This window comes from Ambystoma mexicanum, chromosome 1q (assembly GCF_040938575.1).
Source record: "Ambystoma mexicanum isolate Mex_15411 chromosome 1q, UKY_AmexF1_1, whole genome shotgun sequence".
In the NCBI taxonomy this organism is placed as follows: Eukaryota; Metazoa; Chordata; class Amphibia; order Caudata; family Ambystomatidae; genus Ambystoma; species Ambystoma mexicanum.
Genome location: NC_090922.1, coordinates 1,035,394,907 through 1,035,413,206, shown reverse-complemented (window position 1 = coordinate 1,035,413,206; position 18,300 = coordinate 1,035,394,907). Strand labels below are relative to the sequence as shown.

The following is an 18,300-nucleotide window of genomic DNA, read 5'->3' as shown; positions in this document are numbered from 1 at the left end:
TGACAAACCATCACATAGAAACATCCCAGGCATAGGACTTTACCCATACAGATACAACAGGCCAGTGTGCACAACCATAAATACCCGCAATCTACACATAAAACACACAGACACACCCCATCACACCAAACAGCCACAGAGAAAACATCCCAGGCATTGGACCTTACCCGTGTGGATAAAGCAAGCCAGTGAACGCAACCTACCATCTGCAAGCCAAGACACAGCACTGGTTTCTCCTGGCTTTGGACCTATGTTATTATTCTTCCTTCACTAACCAACCCCATCCTCTTTCTTGCAGAGCCACGTGAGTGCCTGGATACTGCCCTGGGGTGGTATTGGAGGGCACTATAGATTAACACAACATAACATAACATAACATAACATAACTGCTCCTGAATTCACTTCTCAGGCTCCATGCCCCTGCTTCCAGATGCATCCCTTTTCCTCCACTTAAATAACAATTTGACTCCATGTTCACCTAGTTTCTTGAAGACAGGGCTTCCATTCTAGCCCTCTCCATTCACTACACCAAGTCTATCACACACTGCTTTTCACATGGTAACTCAGCACTGGTCTGTCCCTTTGATTAGCACAATCTAGCTCATTCCGTCATTCCCTCACCCCGAACTGTAACAACATTCTGAACGAAAAGCGTTAAGTGACCATATGACTGCATAGGCATTGTGGCACTAAAACACTGTCTTGCCTTCTATGAAACTCTTCTTCGCCTCTTCTCTTCAATAGACTGCCAACTCTTTATATTTTCTCCATCCTCTTTACTCTCTTCATCCATCCACACACTCTAGAAAATGCTGCCTGGTGCCTTGTTCCATCCCCTTGACTCACTCTGAATAAGATATTCCTATCAATCTTTACAATTAGAATCCTTAACCACCATCCCTTCTTCTTCTTCTTCCTCCACTCCACTAGCCCTCACACCCACTGAATCCACTCTGCAATCATTTCCCCTCACCACCCTAGCTTAACAGGCACCCAGCCGTATGTTTCCAAGCTATGCTGTGTCCTGTCTGATCTCACTGAACAAAAATAATCAACAAACTGGCACCTATTACATCCTCTTTCCTTTATTCTTGAATCATTTACTTAATGAATCTTCATGTTTACTGCAGTGTGTTATTGTTCTTCATATCATTGAAAAACCCTTCAGCTGATATAGCAATGTAGTCTTACTTCCGGACTCTCTGCATCTGCCTCACTACTACAGAATTCATGTCTGTGTATTGTTTAACTGCATCACTCAGTACCAGGAGTGCAACAGCACCCGAGATTCCCTTCAATTTGGGGTCTTCAGTAGTCACTACACATGCACAACACCTAGCCACATGGCTAACTTCCTCACCACTGCTCACCATTGCAAGCTCCTCTGTGTTTATACTCCTGACCCAGCGGTGGCCAATGACTTGGTGGACCATCCTATTCTTCTCCTATATCTCTATCCTTGCCTTTCACGGCGGCACTGCCATGGCCCGGATCCTCTACTTTCTTTCTTACCATGCTTCTATCTCTTGGAAAATTGGAACCCACTCTGCAACCCTCTCTCGGCTGATGGTCCATCAGGGTTCAGGACCTGTCTGTTTTTGAATTCCCCTGCACCTCCCCACTAGACAAATGTACATTGTCTTTTGGTATCTTCTACCACATTTTTAAGATTCTATACACATCCTCTTCTCCCACTCCATTATCCTCGAACCTTTCCCTCATATTTCTATCTGGCTTGCTGCCGTATGTCACTGGTTGGCACTTTGTTGCCTAATGCTAAACTCTTCTAATTCTGAAATCAGCTGTCTACTTTCTGTGAAAGCCGTACTCCTTCGCCTCTCTCCTATATCCTCCCACTAGAACTCCTCACACCATACCTGAAGTTTTTCCAAAATGTGGTCCTTAAACTCCAATTGTGCATTACCATCATGTATACAGCTGCTAGGATTAACCTCCTGAACATCTGCAAAATCCATCCCCATCTTACCTGCTACACCCCCACAAGCTTAATTTCCACTCTTGTCCTCACCAGACTAGGCTATGATTCAATCTCCTGCTGGGAACTCTCCTCTATTCTTTTGTGCCAGACAAAGAAATAATCACCTTTGCTGCCAACACTCTTCAATCTCCTTTGATTATCTCCTACCTCTTCCCACTGATTATGCGCAGGCTCCTCTCTATGAAATGCCACTTGTCTTCAAATTCCTACTCTTTGTCTCAAAATCCTTTCCACCCAATACCTGGCCATCTCTATCTCTCCCGACTCGTTCTTCCTTTGCATTCTCAAGCACCTCTCAACCTCTCTAGTCCCGCTTCACCCTGCTCTTTATCATGCGTCCGCTACTTCCCACTTCTTGATCCCTACCACAGAAATGACCTACTCTTTGCTATTAAGACTGGTGTCAAAAAGCACATCCAATCCAGGGACATGGCACCAAAGACCTACATTTGCACCACCCCTCCAGCCTAACCTCTAACCTTGCCCTTCTCAGCACATAACTATATTATCCCCATGTACTACCTGAATCATGCTATTCACCATTACAAATCACACTGTAAATGGAATGCCATGCCTCATTTTGCTTTTCCTTAGAACAGTAATTGTTGTAGAAACACTATGCGTTCTCTCCAGTAAACGCTAAAAATTACCAATATGTGGAAGGGAACACTGCCAAAGAATAAATCCTACCTTTAGTCCCAGAAAACAAATTATTTGGGTTCATTCTAGCTTCTACTGCTTCAAACTTGTGTTCCTTGTGCATTTCTCACCTTACATGAATGCTTCCCTTCCAAATACTCCCACACTCTACATCTTCTTGTTGTCATATCTCCAATTAACTCTTTGCTTGAGTATGCCAACAACCTATTCCAGATTGACCAAATATTACTTTCATCATAACCAAAGAGAGCACTTTTTCGGCAGGGTCTTCACTCTCTTTCTCTCTCTCACTGTCTCTATGATATCCATTGTAGTACTCACAAGATGATTGAGCTAATGTTACATGCAATATATGTCTATAAATAAATAATAATGTAACCCTTGCTTCTGTATTTTGGCGGTTTGCAGTGCTGTTGGATTAATGTTCACATTAGTGTTGTGCAGAAATATGACGTCCTTTTGGGGTTGCAGTAGGTAAAGGACATGCTGCCAATAAAGGCCACTCTCAGCCTCTTCTACGTCCTGAAGTCCTCTTGCGTCTTTTCTATCATGCAAGATTCAAAATTGTCCTTACTGGCCCATGGGTCCTGCTTAGAATGCAGAATCATTTCCATAGCTCCACATGAGTGACGGTTGTCTTATGAGAATAGAAATTGCAAACATGCATAGATCTTTTACAATTGAGAAATTTGGCTGAACTTTGCAAGAGAGTGATCTATCTACAAGGGGGATATAAAAGTAAAGTATTCATCCAAGATAATATGAGTTTGGACATGGGTACGCACTATTTGTGTCACCAATGTCAACAGAATTTAACAATAATCTCCATTAAATCCTCCATAGTGTCTTTCCGGAAATGTTGATCAGTTGCTGTGTCTGACTGGACGGTTGATCTCAGCTTATCACTGTACCTTCTTTTCAATCTTGCAATGAGATTGTTTCTTTGTTTTCCCCTATTAAACATGTCCATTGTTGACAAGTAAAACAATTGTGTCTACAAATGAAATCTGTTTCTTATATTGTGCTTCATGTACTGGGACTGGGAAAGGAACCTGTGCTGCTCAATGTAATGTGACGAATTGCAGGTATTCATCCCTTCTCCCCAAGGAGGAGCCCCTCTTTGATGCTAGGGATGGTGAGTACCCTCCCAAGGGGTCGAGGCAAGTGGGACATTACTGAGAGAGACTCCACTTTTGGGGACAAAGGCTCCTGTTCCTATGAATAACCATCTAAGCCATTCCCCATGGTGGCATGGGACTATCAGAGGTGACGAACAGGATAAAATTCAGAGACTTAGGTGAAGACAAAACTAAAAAATACTGCTACAAACAAGAAAGAGGATCTGTCTCTTTAAAATTAGACCCCCATTTAACTGAGACGAGGAGGCTACAAAGAGAGCACATACTGAGAGGAGGCAAAGCAGAGAGATGCATACGCAACCAGGGGAAGCCCTCTGATTGCATCACACCTGAGAGCGGTGGAGCCAAGGAGAGCCACAGTGCCTGCAACTTTCAGAACTACTCTGAAAGTGAGAGCGAAATGCTGGATGCCCAGCATTGGTATGGAGAGAGAAACTGAGGAGAAGAGAACCTAGATTCTGGTTGTGTCATAGCCAAAACGACTTCATGGTGGGCATGGTGCCCGTCCAACAACGCCAAAACCACTACGCAGAGAAATAAGGGAACATCCACTTAAGCGCAGTGTAACTGGTTTGCACAGAGAGAGAGATGACCGAAAGCGGGACACCAGAGAAAACAAGAAGAGAAAATAACTGGAACGATGGAAGAGAACCCGAGCAAGCCGAGGCCCTGAAGACATCTCCAGGTGATTTCAAGGTAACAGGGAGATCTGGAGGCTAGCGAGGCAGCTAAGGAATCGTTATGCAACAAGAGAAATTAATTCCAGTGAAATTGACGAGACAGTTAAGTTGATGAAATGGAACTGTAATAATGTGAGAAAGAGAATCACAACGCAAGCTGGAAAAGAGACCATTCAGAGTGGGGCACACATACCCTGCAAAGGGAAAGTAACTCACAAATACCTGAAGAGTGGGTCTAAATCAGAGAGGCAAAATTCTCTAATGAGAAAAAGAGAACCCTGAGTAAACATGAAAGAGAGGGAGCATTAAGAGCAGAGCACAAATACACCTGAAAGAGGGGAAAGTGCCAAATATGTTAAGAGGCAGAGACGGTACAAATAAGAAGGAGAATTCTACAAAGAAAGGGAAAGCAAACCCCTTGAGAGAAACATTACGAAACACCAACCACCCTTGGAGTGGGAAGGGGGATTAACCACCAGGAAAGCATATCCCATCTAAGAAAATATAAGTTACAGAAGTACAAAAGAAATATCAGTATGGAACAAAAGAGAAAAAAGAGAGTTAAAAGGGAGCCCTGGAAGAAAATACCTGAAGAGGAGGTAAAAACCAAAGAGCTTGTGAAAGTGTTACAAGTACTTGTACAGATGGTAACAAAAGACTGTTTAAAGTGAGCCTATTAACAAAAAGTCTGAAGAAAAGGGGAAACCTTGCCAGGAGGCCAATCAGGTGAAGGGAGACATTCTCCTGACCTTACTTTGGTATAACAGTGGGCGGGTCAGTTAGAATTAGTTTCTTGAACAGTGGACTTTCTCTTTTGATGACTTTCTGATGACAGACGAGCAACTTAGTTATTTATATAGGCAGAGAACACCCAAATAGCAATAGGGAAAGTTAGAGGCCTTTTTCTTATTATTTATTAAATAACAAGTGAAAATGTTCACCCAGTGTCTTCGTCCTTGTTCTGACTCACCAGAGTAGTCTTGTTTGCAAGACCAGAGTGTTGCCCCTGAGCTATCCTTCCAGGAATGTAAAACCTCTGCCACTCACAGTGGAATCAGATGCTCTCGACATGTTCGTTCAGTAGAAGCATGCAAAGGTAGCTGACTGGCAGGCAAGAATAGGCTGAAGTTGACTCCATCAGAAGCAGAGCTTATTGTCTTTGGCCACAGAACTTGCATGGGGAATTCAATGTATTGGCTAGCGGCTTTAGAGGCATGTCCTAATCCAGTAGAGCTGGTTAGGTATTGTGGGGGCCTATTAGGCTCTGGTCTCATACTCACATGACAGATTGGTGCTGCAAAAGTGCTCTGCATGGAATGGGCCTCAGAATTATGTCTGAGAAAATGGCCAATCATTTTCCATAGCTATGCTCATTCTAGTATAGAATGGTTGCAATTTTTCAGGAACAAGTTCCAGGTAGATGGACCATGCTTTTTCTGTTTGGGTTTCTTTGATTTGAAATTCTGTAGGGTCATAAAGAGAAGGCTTTTTAATTGGTAGCTCTTCTATACTTCTTAAGCCAAAGTGCTCAGATGCTCACCTGTTGATTTTTATATATAAACAAATAAATCTCCTAGCTTGAGCTGATGGAAATTTGATATGTTATATGTATATTTAATTGTACCACTTTTGTTCCCATATTTTAGCCTGCGTTTTTGGGAGACAACAAGCCCCCAATGTTGGCAATTACCGCTCAGGCTGTAAGAAATGACAACAAGAAGCAAGGGTACCAGGTGATCTTATACGCCAATTACCACTCCTCCAAACCCCAGATCCAGGCCTACGTGGTGGAAATCGCTGGTGCCAGTAAATGGCGAGCCTGCGCTAATGCTGTGGTCGTCAACTCTCATGAGGCTCAGGTGAGGCTGAAAGAAGAGCTCTGAGAGAAACACAAGTCATGGGGAGGAGGAAAATTACATCTCCTCTAACCATCTACATTTACTGAATTGATTTTTTATCTTATGATTTAGGCTTCTCTGAAATGGGGCCAGAATTGCCAGGACTACAAAATTGCTGCAAAGGCTGAAACTGGCCACTTTGGCAGTCAGCCAGCCCTGAGGGTGAAAGTAGAGTGGCCAAGAATCCCTTCCAAACTGAAATCAGCTGGGAAATGGTAATATTTCATGTTTCCTTCCTCTTAATGCATGGAACATATGGGGCCTAGATGCGGAAACTTTTTGGTGCAGAGATATTGTTATTTGTCCATTAGCATGTGGCACACAATCATCTAATCATTTATGTGCCATGTTCTCTTGCACACTGGCCAGTTTCTAGTCAACACCGAAATCCAAGAGATGGCCTAATTACTAGAAATCGACTAATGCATAGAAACAGTTTTTTATAAGTATTTTATTTATTTATGGCCATTTAAAAGCCATTGTAAAGGTGTTCATCTTTTTACCTATGACAGGCTGCCCTGTCACACAGTGTCAACATTTTGAAGGATAACTATATCTAGTAATGCATCATTGCCTGCATTGCACCAGTTTAGCCAAGACACACATCAGTATATTGTTAAAGAATTCACCTACAGTTATAAGACTTATAATTTACACACATAGGATTGTGCTTAGTCATTAAAGCTTTGAGGATAGTTCAGGGGCAACATGCTCTTCTTGGAAGCAAGACAGCACCTAGCAGATGGATTCCATGCTTAGACCCTGGAGTTCATCGTGGAACACGTTACCAAAAAAAAGAAAAAACCCGACTCACTCCCGCAATTAAGACTTTCAGGAAGGAACTAAAGTAAAACCCTCATCTATCAAGTCTCTCCCTCAGACCCACTTGCTCTCCTCTTCACTGCTGTACATCACCCCTTCTTTCACATCTAACTATGCCTCCCCTGCAGTTGAGTATATATTGTGTATTCTTCCATGCTATGCATATCTCCCAGAATACCTGTGCAAGCCGCCTGTATCTGAAGGATCCTAATTCAATCTTTAAATATTGTGCCATCCTCGTCTTAAGTGTCCATGGGCTTAATCATTGCCCAGTGGTTTCAGTGCTGTGGGGGATGAATATAGAGTATAATAAGCATTGTCGGGAATGAACAAAGAGCAGTGAGAATCCTAGAGAAGCTGTAGGACCATAGAAACTGCAGAGATTCACTGCTAATCACGATGAATAAACTGGGGCACATCAACCAGCAAACATATTGCACTAATTTTATAGATATATAGCTAGTTTAAATAATTCATGAGTCGCAAAAAATCAGTTTTTCTGTAAAATATGTTTGAAATCATAATATTCCTGTATTTCTCAATGCCATACACAGATTTTGTTTCAATACAAATATACTTCAATGTTGTAACATAAAATGTTTTCTTTGTACATCACTTGATTATATTGTTGACGCATACAATTTCTCATAAAGCTTTGTATTCAAGTCCTAATATTTGAGTAGGAATCAGTTATCTGATATCGTTGTAACAGTAGTCCTCTCATCTAACTATGTGTTTCGGGCGAGTTCCGCCCTTCTTCAGGTTTAAATATTGGATGACTGTTCTTTAATTATCACCTGCAATCAATGACAAAAAAACTAAATCAATATTCTTTGGAAGTCGTGCTTTAATCAATATACTGAATCATGTATAGGTGCAAAATAACACAAACCTCAGTGCTGGATTTGGAGTTCAATCAGGAAATCTCTACACATAGAGATTATATGATCACTAAAAAGTAAATATATATCAATGTAAATAGGAGTAGTTATACGTGTGGAGCAGAGGGACCAGGCACTTACTATAGCGTTGGGTCCCCCTGTCACCACACACCAATCAATCTGACTTCATGCATTTTCCTTGAATAAAAATATGCTTACCCTCACTTAGTAGTGGTGTTTTACTGTGAGGGCCAGTCACGGAAGACGTATGAATTCCCGCCTTGCTTGAAAGTAAGGGGGATTCTTTCCTAGAAATATGCAGTATATTTAGTAAACTGATATGCGTACTGTTCTATTGTATCGGTAGGCGTGTTACAACCCAATCAGGATTCCTACCTGTGCGCGGGCGTGCTTTCTCTGTTCGTTGTGTGTAATCCAATGTCTAACGTTAAGTGTACCACTTCGCTGGAAAGCGCGGTTCCGGCAAATTCCCTGTCAATGTATGAGTGGCTGTAGGACCATGTCATGAGCTTGGGCTGTCTTTCCATAAAAAATGCAATTCGCCCCCAGGGGTAAGTTCAATACAACATTCTCAGATCATTGATCTAAGAGTCCAGACCAATCCCTGTTCGGTGTCCCCATTTTTAAAGCCCATATTTTTCTCTTCTCAATGGGATGAGATCCCTTTGTTCATCTGACCTGAGAAGTCTACATTTTATAAGTAAAAGTATCTCAGCCTCATTACGAGTATGGCGGTGCAGGCAAATTCAGTGGTAATGTGGTGGTAATTATGTCACTGCCATGCTACTGTTGCATTCCCGCACACCCATACTATGAGGTTGGCAAAGAGATGTAGGATTAATCTCCAGCTAAGAGCTGGAGGTAAATCCGCCACATTTCTGCCAAATAAAACAGCAACATTGACGGAATTACTGCCTGCGGTAATTCTGCCAAAGTCCCCATGGAGTCCTATGGACTCCAAATAATGGAAACTAACACCATCACTTGTAATCCAGTGGTAATTTCGCCAGACCAAGTGGAGGTAATGGTAATTTAGTTGGCTGGCATCTCAGCGAATTTACCACAAGATACCACCAATCTCGTTATGGGCCCATGCATTTGAGGTCTCATTTTGTTATGAAGGCCTTATACAGTGCCTACCTCTAAGTGATCGGCATGGTCAATTGATGTAGAGGAAAGCAATGGACAAAACACGTCTACTTTTTATGTTTTTAGTGTCTGCTCATTATGAATGTTCAAATGAACATTATGACTGTCAGCAAACAGTCTTTGCAGGACATTCCTTACACCAATATCCTCTGTCATGTAAAACACAACGACACAACAAACCATTGCATGGGGCATTAACAGAGGCCCTTATATTTGCCAACATTTAGAATTGATAATATTTGTTATGAGACCAATAATTTCTATTGAGCCTCATTGTTCATGCGGCTTCTTCATTACAGTGGAGACGGCTATACAAGGTCGTAAGTAATGGATATTTGATTTTTGGAAAGAAAATAAAGATAAGTAATGCTTTCAGTATTAGCATACCATTTACCTCCCTAATAAGGAAACAATACGATCATTAGGCTATCATCAGTATAATTACATTTAACAAACAACTAACAAAAATAACAAGGTATCTACTCGAAAGGGTGTAGGGTTTTGAATTAATTCACGCAAAAAACATTTCCAAAGATGCAAACACATTATAAAGATGAACATTTCAAGATAAAGAGGGGCTTACAGCTAACCAACATATATAACCATACATCCTCAAATGAATATACACCTATTACAATATTCTGTAGGCAAACAGTCTTCTTCTCCATGGAAACCCTGCGGGATGCCATGGACTCCAATTAGAGTGCGTGGAGAAGGGAATGCCCACAATCTCTAGAAATTTACCAAAGGGCCAAATTCTGAAGGAAAGAAATAATTTTCTTAGAGGTCTGTGGTAAAAGGAGAGATTCATTATATTAGACTTTCCCAAAAATGAGGACATTCCTGAGCCATACAATCAAGCCAGCCTCCAAAGATTATGTTCCAATTCATCAACCAAATCCATAACACAGCTTTCAGTAAATACAAATAGTTGAGTATTAATGATGATAGCCATGATAACTCCAAATGTATCTGTTCGAGCCATGAGTGCAATTGATACATCATCCAATTATCCAGTTCATAAATTCCTGCATCTCTTACCAATTTTCTTTTGAGCATTAGGGCATATGAGCAGTGTATACGACATCCTTCCGCAATACTAATACTCAAATGCAAATGATCACAAATGCATTTCATGACCAACATTTGTGTTAAACATATATTAGAAATATGCACTCTTAAGAAGAACATTATTTTGCAGGGCTGCCCAATTTATTCCAGGAGCAGCATTTATGGTGGGATTCTATGAAAAGTTCCAGAAAAATCCCCATAAAGAAGCAAATGTCATCCTCTCGCTAAGCTCGTCAAGAAGGATGGACACCCTAATCCAAGTGCCAAGGGTAAATACTTTATTAAAACCTATACAGATAGCGCATTACCATCTGGGATAACATTTAGAGCCATTCATGATGTATTTCTTCTCATTCGATTGCAGCTCACACTATATCGCAGATCCATTGAGCTCCCAGTTGCGATTCCTGCTGGTCCACATATCCAGGCCTCTGCCATTCAATCCCCCAGCTGGAATATCTTCACTGAAGTCCCTGACCTCTTGCTAGACAAACTGAGAGGTAAGTAACAAGTCATTGCCTGCAATGAGATTTATCATGCTGGCCATTCACCAGCGTCCTCTTGTGTATGATTTCCATTGGAATTTCGATTGAACATAGCTCATAGCATGTTCAATAGATCTGACTTGCAAAACCGTAACCAATTAGTTATTTTCCGGACAAAAGATATTATATTAATCAAGTACATATTCATATAGATGGAAAAATGTTATACTAAAATACATTTTTACTTTGTGCTCAACCTATGAATATTCTGATCTCTAAATATAACCACTAAAGAGCTTTAATATTTGGACATGTGAAAAGATCACTAACAATGAATAGCACATTACTTTCACATAGAAATGTATACAACAATATTTGTCAATGCAAATAATGCATGTTATTATTTTAGGTCACTGCACAGTGTCACAAAATAGAATCACAACCTTCAACGACGTTACATTTAACTACTCAATGCCTGGAAGTTGCTATCATGTCTTAGCCCAGGATTGTAGCCCTGAGCTGAACTTCTTGGTAATGATGAAGACAGCGGAAGAGTCCCCAGAACATAAGTCCATCAATGTCATGCTTGGCAGCTAGTAAGTGATGACAGTTCTATGTCCGTTGCCACAGCTATCATACAGTGCATAAATGTCTGCAGTGGTAGCATGCCCAGCATCTTGCTTGATATGTACATTCTTTTTGAGGGGGCCATGATCTTAGCAATACCATAGAGCAGTAGTATTCAAACATTTTGATGTCAAACACTCCCTTGATGAAAAATAGTGTTGCCGGACCTCAGATGCCATATCTGCTCATGTTTTCTATTGAAATCAATTCCCTTTTGGAAGAGCATTGCACTCCCCTTGCCATCTTTCGGGTCCTTCCCCACAATTTTAAGATCACTGCCATTGAGTAAGATGTTCACATTGTATATCTCCTAATAAGCCTTTAAATTCTCAGCACATGGGTAATGCTTTTTCAAGCAGTAGAAATCACCTATGCATAAATGCAAGACAGCACAAATGTATCCTATTTAATATTCAATGTATCAACATTGGTAGAACATTTCTTTACTTCTTTTGGTGTAGGAACTACCAAATTAATTCAAAATAAAGATCAATTTCCGGGGAATATTCTTGAGGCAAGACTGTATGCCTTTTCCTAACATTTAATAGTTTTTTGAGAAGCAACAATGTCACACACAATTTTAAGCAATGAAGGCAGTGTACCATAAGATCAAACAACCTTTCTTATAGAAAATAACATTAATGGGGCTTATACTGATGTTTCTTAAGAAATCAATGTGCTGGTGTCAGGAATCTAAATCATACGTTTCCATAAAGGGGCATCAATGTTTGTCAAATAGGTCCTGAACTCCTCTGGCTTAATAATTTACACTTAAGCAATGTTAGTTGGTGTAATTCATAGATGTATATGTACATTTTAGTGATTTATTACCCTTCTGATTGCTCAGTGCTATTGTCGTCCTAATCATAATTGCGTCAATTAAGTAGAGCTTTGCCAATTTGTTTCACATCTTACATTCTGATAAATCAATAGAGATGATCAAACAATGCTCCACAGCAAGAGATAATTGAATATTTAGATTAAGAGTTATTACATTTTCTCTCAAATCACTCAGTCAAGAAGGAGCATGTGCACGTATCTTGTAAGTGCCCCAGCACAGCTCCAGCCATGCATGATTGGTTTACATTATACAGTTTCACCGGAGTCCAGTACATGCTCCAATTTTTTTGTGCAGCAGCATTTATCACTATATGTCAGCGCCTGTTTAGCAAATGCCTGTGCATAATTATATCCACGAACCTTGCTCAATGGCCAGCCCCGTCTCTGTCTGCTAGTGTAAACTTGTTATCTCTGGCTCTATCTTTCTGAAAATATCTGAGCTTTTTACATTACCTTACATATTTCACTTATTGAAGGAGTCATCAAAGAGTCGGCCGCACCATGGGCATGGGGGGTCAGGAATCTTTGTCTCTCCAGATATTTTGGACTATAACTCTCATCAACACTAGCCAGCATAGTCAATGGTGAGGGAACGCAGGAGTCATAGTCAAGAACATCCAGGGAGTCACCATTTTCTGACCCCCTCCTGGAGAGGTTGGTAAATACAGATCCTAGTTAAGCCGGCTTTTAGCAGTAAATAGTTTCAGTGCACCTCACTTGCAAGATGGAACTCTGGCTTTGTAGACTTTAGAATGCCATTGCATCTAATGCATTGATTTCTTTAAATTTGGTTTATATATGACCTTCCCAAATGGATCAAGCAACACATTTCCTAGATATTTTTAGAGTGGGATTACATCATATGCTAAGAGATCAAGAAACTCTATTTGGCCAAACAGTTTAATACACACCTTAACATAACATGAAATATATAATGTATTGTCGTATGATGTGGCTCAGGCTATTTTGTATCTGGTTTCCCTCATACGAAAGACAGAGGTTTATAACATTCTGTGTTTACTAATGTGAAGGTGGACTTAAAAGGAATAATTATTTGATTGTGTGAGTCTAAGTGCCCTTATAAACAGACATGTGAATATGAACATACAATAATGTGTTTACTCTGGGAAGACTAGAGGCGCTAGGCGGATAAAGTTGATGTTTATTGTGGGATTAGTGTAAGTACATTGTTGGACATTATACTATATTTCTATTTTAAATGCTAAAATTACTATGTCTATTTCATAGCAGTGCTATAGGGGAAATATTCCCTGTAGACAAGCAATTTCTCTCCAATCTTGCCAGTAATGCCTTCAGCATTCCTCTGGCAAGTGGAATATACATTTCTTCAGAAACTTCCACATTGCCAACACAGGAGTGCATAAGATTGAAAAAAAAGGTGTTGTGTGCTCTGCTTCCATTCCACTCAGGGCCTTGATGTTATACCCTTGGCTGAACCTCTGGAAAAGTTTTAAAAAATGTGCAGGACATAACACCACCCGAAATGTCTGAGAGTAGGCAGATCCCCGGACTAGATTGTGCCGCATTTGCCTGTTTTTATTGTACCTACTGCCTGTTGTCTTCTAAATGGGAGACCAAATGTTCACATCATCCTGGTGGTCAGTGTTACCATCAGAGTAATAACTCACAGCCTAATTTCACAGGAGGCAAAGGGCTCCAGCTAGCACACAATGTACTATGCATACAGATGTTTGCAGTGGTTTGAGGGCTCATTGTCATCCTATGTTTTCTGGCATCTAATATTTATTCCTTCAGGGCATGTCTTAAATTCTCTGTCCTTTTTTGTTATCCACTCTCTGATATGTAGAACATCTTAACAGATATGAGCCATCCACAAACCTCAATCTCTCTGTCCTCTTCTTCTTCTTTGCTTTGCCTTCCCTAGCATCACTGGAGAACACGTTTCCTCGCTCGTAGCCCTGATAAGTTTCCATAGTTCTTTCTCCTGATTAGCTCACCATGTCAGGGCTTGAGTCATTCGGGTGTCTTGTATCTCAAACTCAAAGACAATGCTTAACACAATTGTGAATTCCTCATTTTTAAGTGACATCACCATGTCGCCATCCGGTGACTCCCAGAAGGTGACGATTAATGGAATTGAAGTCACAAGTTTGCCCTATCAGTCTCATTCAGGTACGTGAATACATGATACGGACCAAGTTCACTGTTGGTTAAAAATATTATTTAAAAATCTAATAAAACGTAAGTTAAATGAGAACCTGAACGGCACATGCCTTGTACTACACCCATGTATCACATTGATTGCACACAATTATATTAAATACCACCATTTCCAGTAAAACTGTCAAGCATGCATAGCTACAAAAGGGTTTAGTTAATTCCAATGAAAATTGGGCCTCATTGGGAGAATGCCACTGCAGTGTTAACGTTCCGGTATTTCCTTTTATTGGCACGTTACCGCACCAGCATACTCTGAGTTTGCCAGTGGCGGGCCTGATTTACCTCCTGACAAGAGCCGGAGGCAAGTCAGGCACCCCACTGACAAAAAGCAGCTGGTATTACTGACACCGGGATTACCTGTTCTGGTAATGCCAGCAATCCCCCAATAGAGTCATATGGGGCTCTACGGAATGGGGATTTAATTTACCCTTACTGGCACTTGTAATCCGCCGGTAATTCTGGCAGACCAAGTGCCGGTAACAGTAATTCCGTTTGGTGGTATCATACCGGATTTACTCGTGGGATACCACCAAACATATAATGAGCCTAATGTTTGAAAACAGCAGTTGTTATGGCAGGAAACTGTTAACAAATGTGCTATGATATAAAGATATGTGTCCAACTAGCTTTATATTTATTACAATGTGTGTGTTTAAATTTGGACAATGCATTTGTATAACTCTCATGATTAACAGCTAAACATGTTTGTTTATATTAGCAAAAAGTGACTTGGTAATTCATGGAGCTGTAGCAGGCCCCCTGTTTTATGCAATGTATTATAAATAATAAGGTCTCCAGAGCCAGGTGAAAAATATGGAACATTTGCAACTGTTTACAGGCTCATAACATCCAGTTTGTTGAATTAGATATATAGCAACAACATACTAAACTTTAATTTCTATTTAATTGTACACATGCACATTTAGACATTTAGTACCATATGAAATGTCTTGCACAAGGTTTGCTTCAAGCTGAGGCTCCAATTTGTATTTACCCACTAGAAGGAAAGTCCAATCCGTCTGAGACTGTGTGTTGTTATGGCAACCAACCTTTATTCGAAGGAAATTTGGTACTGTCGTGGCTATTGGATTAACAGACAACTCATATCAACAAAATATAAAGTTCAAAGAAGGTATTTTACAAATAAAAACTGGCGAAGGGTTCTAGGTAGACTGGAACCAAAGTTATAGGGAACTCATGAAAACAAAAAAGAACCATTCTAACTTGCTTGCTGACTATAGTTTGTCAGTTCATCCCTCTCTCCCCTTTTGCTCTGCGAGTCAGTCTTTGGGGCTGTTAAGTGCCCATGACCCTTATTTCCTCTCATGTGTTTTAGGCTGTTCTTTTGCCACACTTGTCAGGCTATTGCTCTTAGTAGCTGGTTCCACCATCTTGTATTCATGAGGCCCATGGATCGTGGGACAAACCTCCAGACTCGGAACACATTGGACTGGACATCTTGGGGCAGGCGAATTTCACAATGTGGAACCCAGTTTGTGTTATTGACAGATGCTATAACAGACTCACCAGCACCGGGTGATAGGTATTCCACCAGTTGAGTGCTACCACCATCTACTCAACCATGTACTCTTTCTCTCCTCATCCAGTCTCTTGCTCTGTACTTCTTCCTCCGTGAAGCACCACAATGATTTAGCTCTCTTCATCTGTTTGTAACTCTCACTCCTCTCTCCTACCACCTGCTTCACCTCTCCAAACATCTCTTCTCCTACACTTTCCCTGTTAGTTTGCCATCCATCAAATCCACTGCTTGCTTCAGCTACCTCTCCTAGACCTCATCGAATTCCTACACCTCTTTGCCACCTACAACATTCTCAATTTTTCTCTCCCCTCCAGCTCCTTTTTGCCCCTAATTCTTCTACAGTATTAACTGATCCTTTCCAAACTCCTCCACTCTTTATCTGCCTTTCTGCTTACCATCGTCCTCATTTTTTTCCATTTCCTCCTGATCTCTTCTACCTGCTCTGAACTCCTTTTTTGCTTCTGCTCTCCTTTCGTCACCTCAGTGTACGCTACCAGTTCTGCTCTCTCTCTCTCTCTCTCTCTCTCTCTCTCTCTCTCTCTCTCTCTCCTCCTGCTCGACCTCCTACTTCTTTCACTGCTTTTCTACCTCCTCACTGCACTGATTTGCAACCTTTCTCCCACTGAACCTCAAAACCTTTCTTCCTTACTCACTGTTGCTCCTTCAGAGCTCTTATACCTTCCTGAAATAGAAGACTTCTATACAGCTGTTCTCCTCTTTGATCTAAGCCCAGGGACTGGTTCACCATTTTTCGTCTGAAGCTGTTTTTACTTTCCTCCATGGCTGCGCCCAGATCCCCTGATGTATCTCTCATTATTGCTATCCACCATGTTGATGTCCTGTACCTTCCTTTCATCGCAGCCAGTCTGTTTCGCTGCTCCTGATGCTCACACAAGTACAGTCTCCGAGGAGCAGGAACTCACATTTGTTTCTCCTTAAGAAAGTCTTGCCAAAGCAATTTCCAATCAAAGTCTTTGGTATTTGGTTTGTGTTTCCAGGTTTCATATGCCTTCTTGTGCTGGCGGTCACAGGGAAATACGTCCACCTTGCTATGCACATTTAGGACATGATCACTAGCACATCTTTGGGTAAAGGGTCCCTCTGAAATTAGCAATAGGTTGTCTGTTTCAGCACATCCACATAACATAAAAGGTTAGTCATGGACTGGGAGACCCTGTTTTACATCCTCCAGGATGTAATTGACATAGCGGTTGTTGATCAGCACCCTCCATGGCTTCCTCTGTCCCATCTTCTAACCTCAAACATGATATGTTGTCACAGTAGCAATATAGATGAAAAGAAATATACTGTAATACCATCACTGTATTAAGAGTTGCAAAAGGATTGTTTTTTTGAGAAATCATTAATTTCATACTGAAAAGCTTTTAGAATCACCTGATCCCAAGTCCTGTACTTTTAATATTGTAAAGTAAAGTGTCATTATAATTACATAACATGATCATTAAAGAGAGTAAAAAAGTAATGGGCAACAAAGCCCACTCAGCATAGCCTAAGCAAACATTGTTAACAGTAGTTTGGTGTCTGTAATCTCATAAAATGTCCTTTAATCACCCCAACAGAACTAAATATCACTGCTTTTAAGACCACAGTATGTCGTCCTTTCATCGCTGTATATTTCAAAGTTTGGCATTTAAATGTGCACATTATAATGAAAATGTCTTTCAAGTTTATTAGGGGGGTGGGAAAGGGCAGATAAGGGTTTGAGTGGTTAGTGAAAAGGTAAAAATCGGTGGGCAAAGGTGGGCCGTGGGGGGGCACCCCCCAAAAAAACTATTAGATGAACATTTTCGTTACAATGTACACGTTTAAATGCCATTGAAATATACGGTGATGAAATGGCATAGAACCTTGAGCTATGTAGTGTTCTACAGCAAGGTGTGTACTCAATCATTTACTTGTTATCTCAATGTGTCTTTGTCTTGATCTTTTGTTCACTCACTCGTTCATGGTTTCACTCACTCACTATTTTGCTACAAAAATCTCCCACTCACTTAGACATATACCAGATTCCACAGACCTCCCCATGATACATGTATATGAGCATCTCCAAACAGGAGTTGTTCAGGAGGGTTTTATTGATCACTAAAATAAGTACTACAAATCAGGTCCTGCTCCGTTCCCTGGTCACGCAGAAGTATATGGCCTTGAGGAACATGAATCTGTATTCTGTCTTTGCAGACCTCCGGACCGCTTTTGACTACTTGTCACGGGACACGCTGTGGTTCATCATGGCTGATAGCGGGATCCCATAAAATCTCCTGCAAA

The 18,300-nt window shown here is 40.9% G+C and overlaps 1 protein-coding gene across 1 annotated transcript in view; it reads left to right on the top strand.

Moving 5' to 3' along the window:
* Nucleotides 1-18,300, top strand: part of LOC138540840 (vitellogenin-A2-like) — a 73,053-nt gene that overhangs the window by 49,686 nt on the left and 5,067 nt on the right. Inside the window, exons 26-31 of the mRNA XM_069641713.1 lie at nucleotides 6,125-6,337; nucleotides 6,449-6,591; nucleotides 10,451-10,589; nucleotides 10,685-10,820; nucleotides 11,215-11,401; nucleotides 14,338-14,426. Coding sequence (XP_069497814.1) covers nucleotides 6,125-6,337; nucleotides 6,449-6,591; nucleotides 10,451-10,589; nucleotides 10,685-10,820; nucleotides 11,215-11,401; nucleotides 14,338-14,426 — 907 coding nt within the window. The remainder of the gene's footprint in view (nucleotides 1-6,124; nucleotides 6,338-6,448; nucleotides 6,592-10,450; nucleotides 10,590-10,684; nucleotides 10,821-11,214; nucleotides 11,402-14,337; nucleotides 14,427-18,300) is intronic.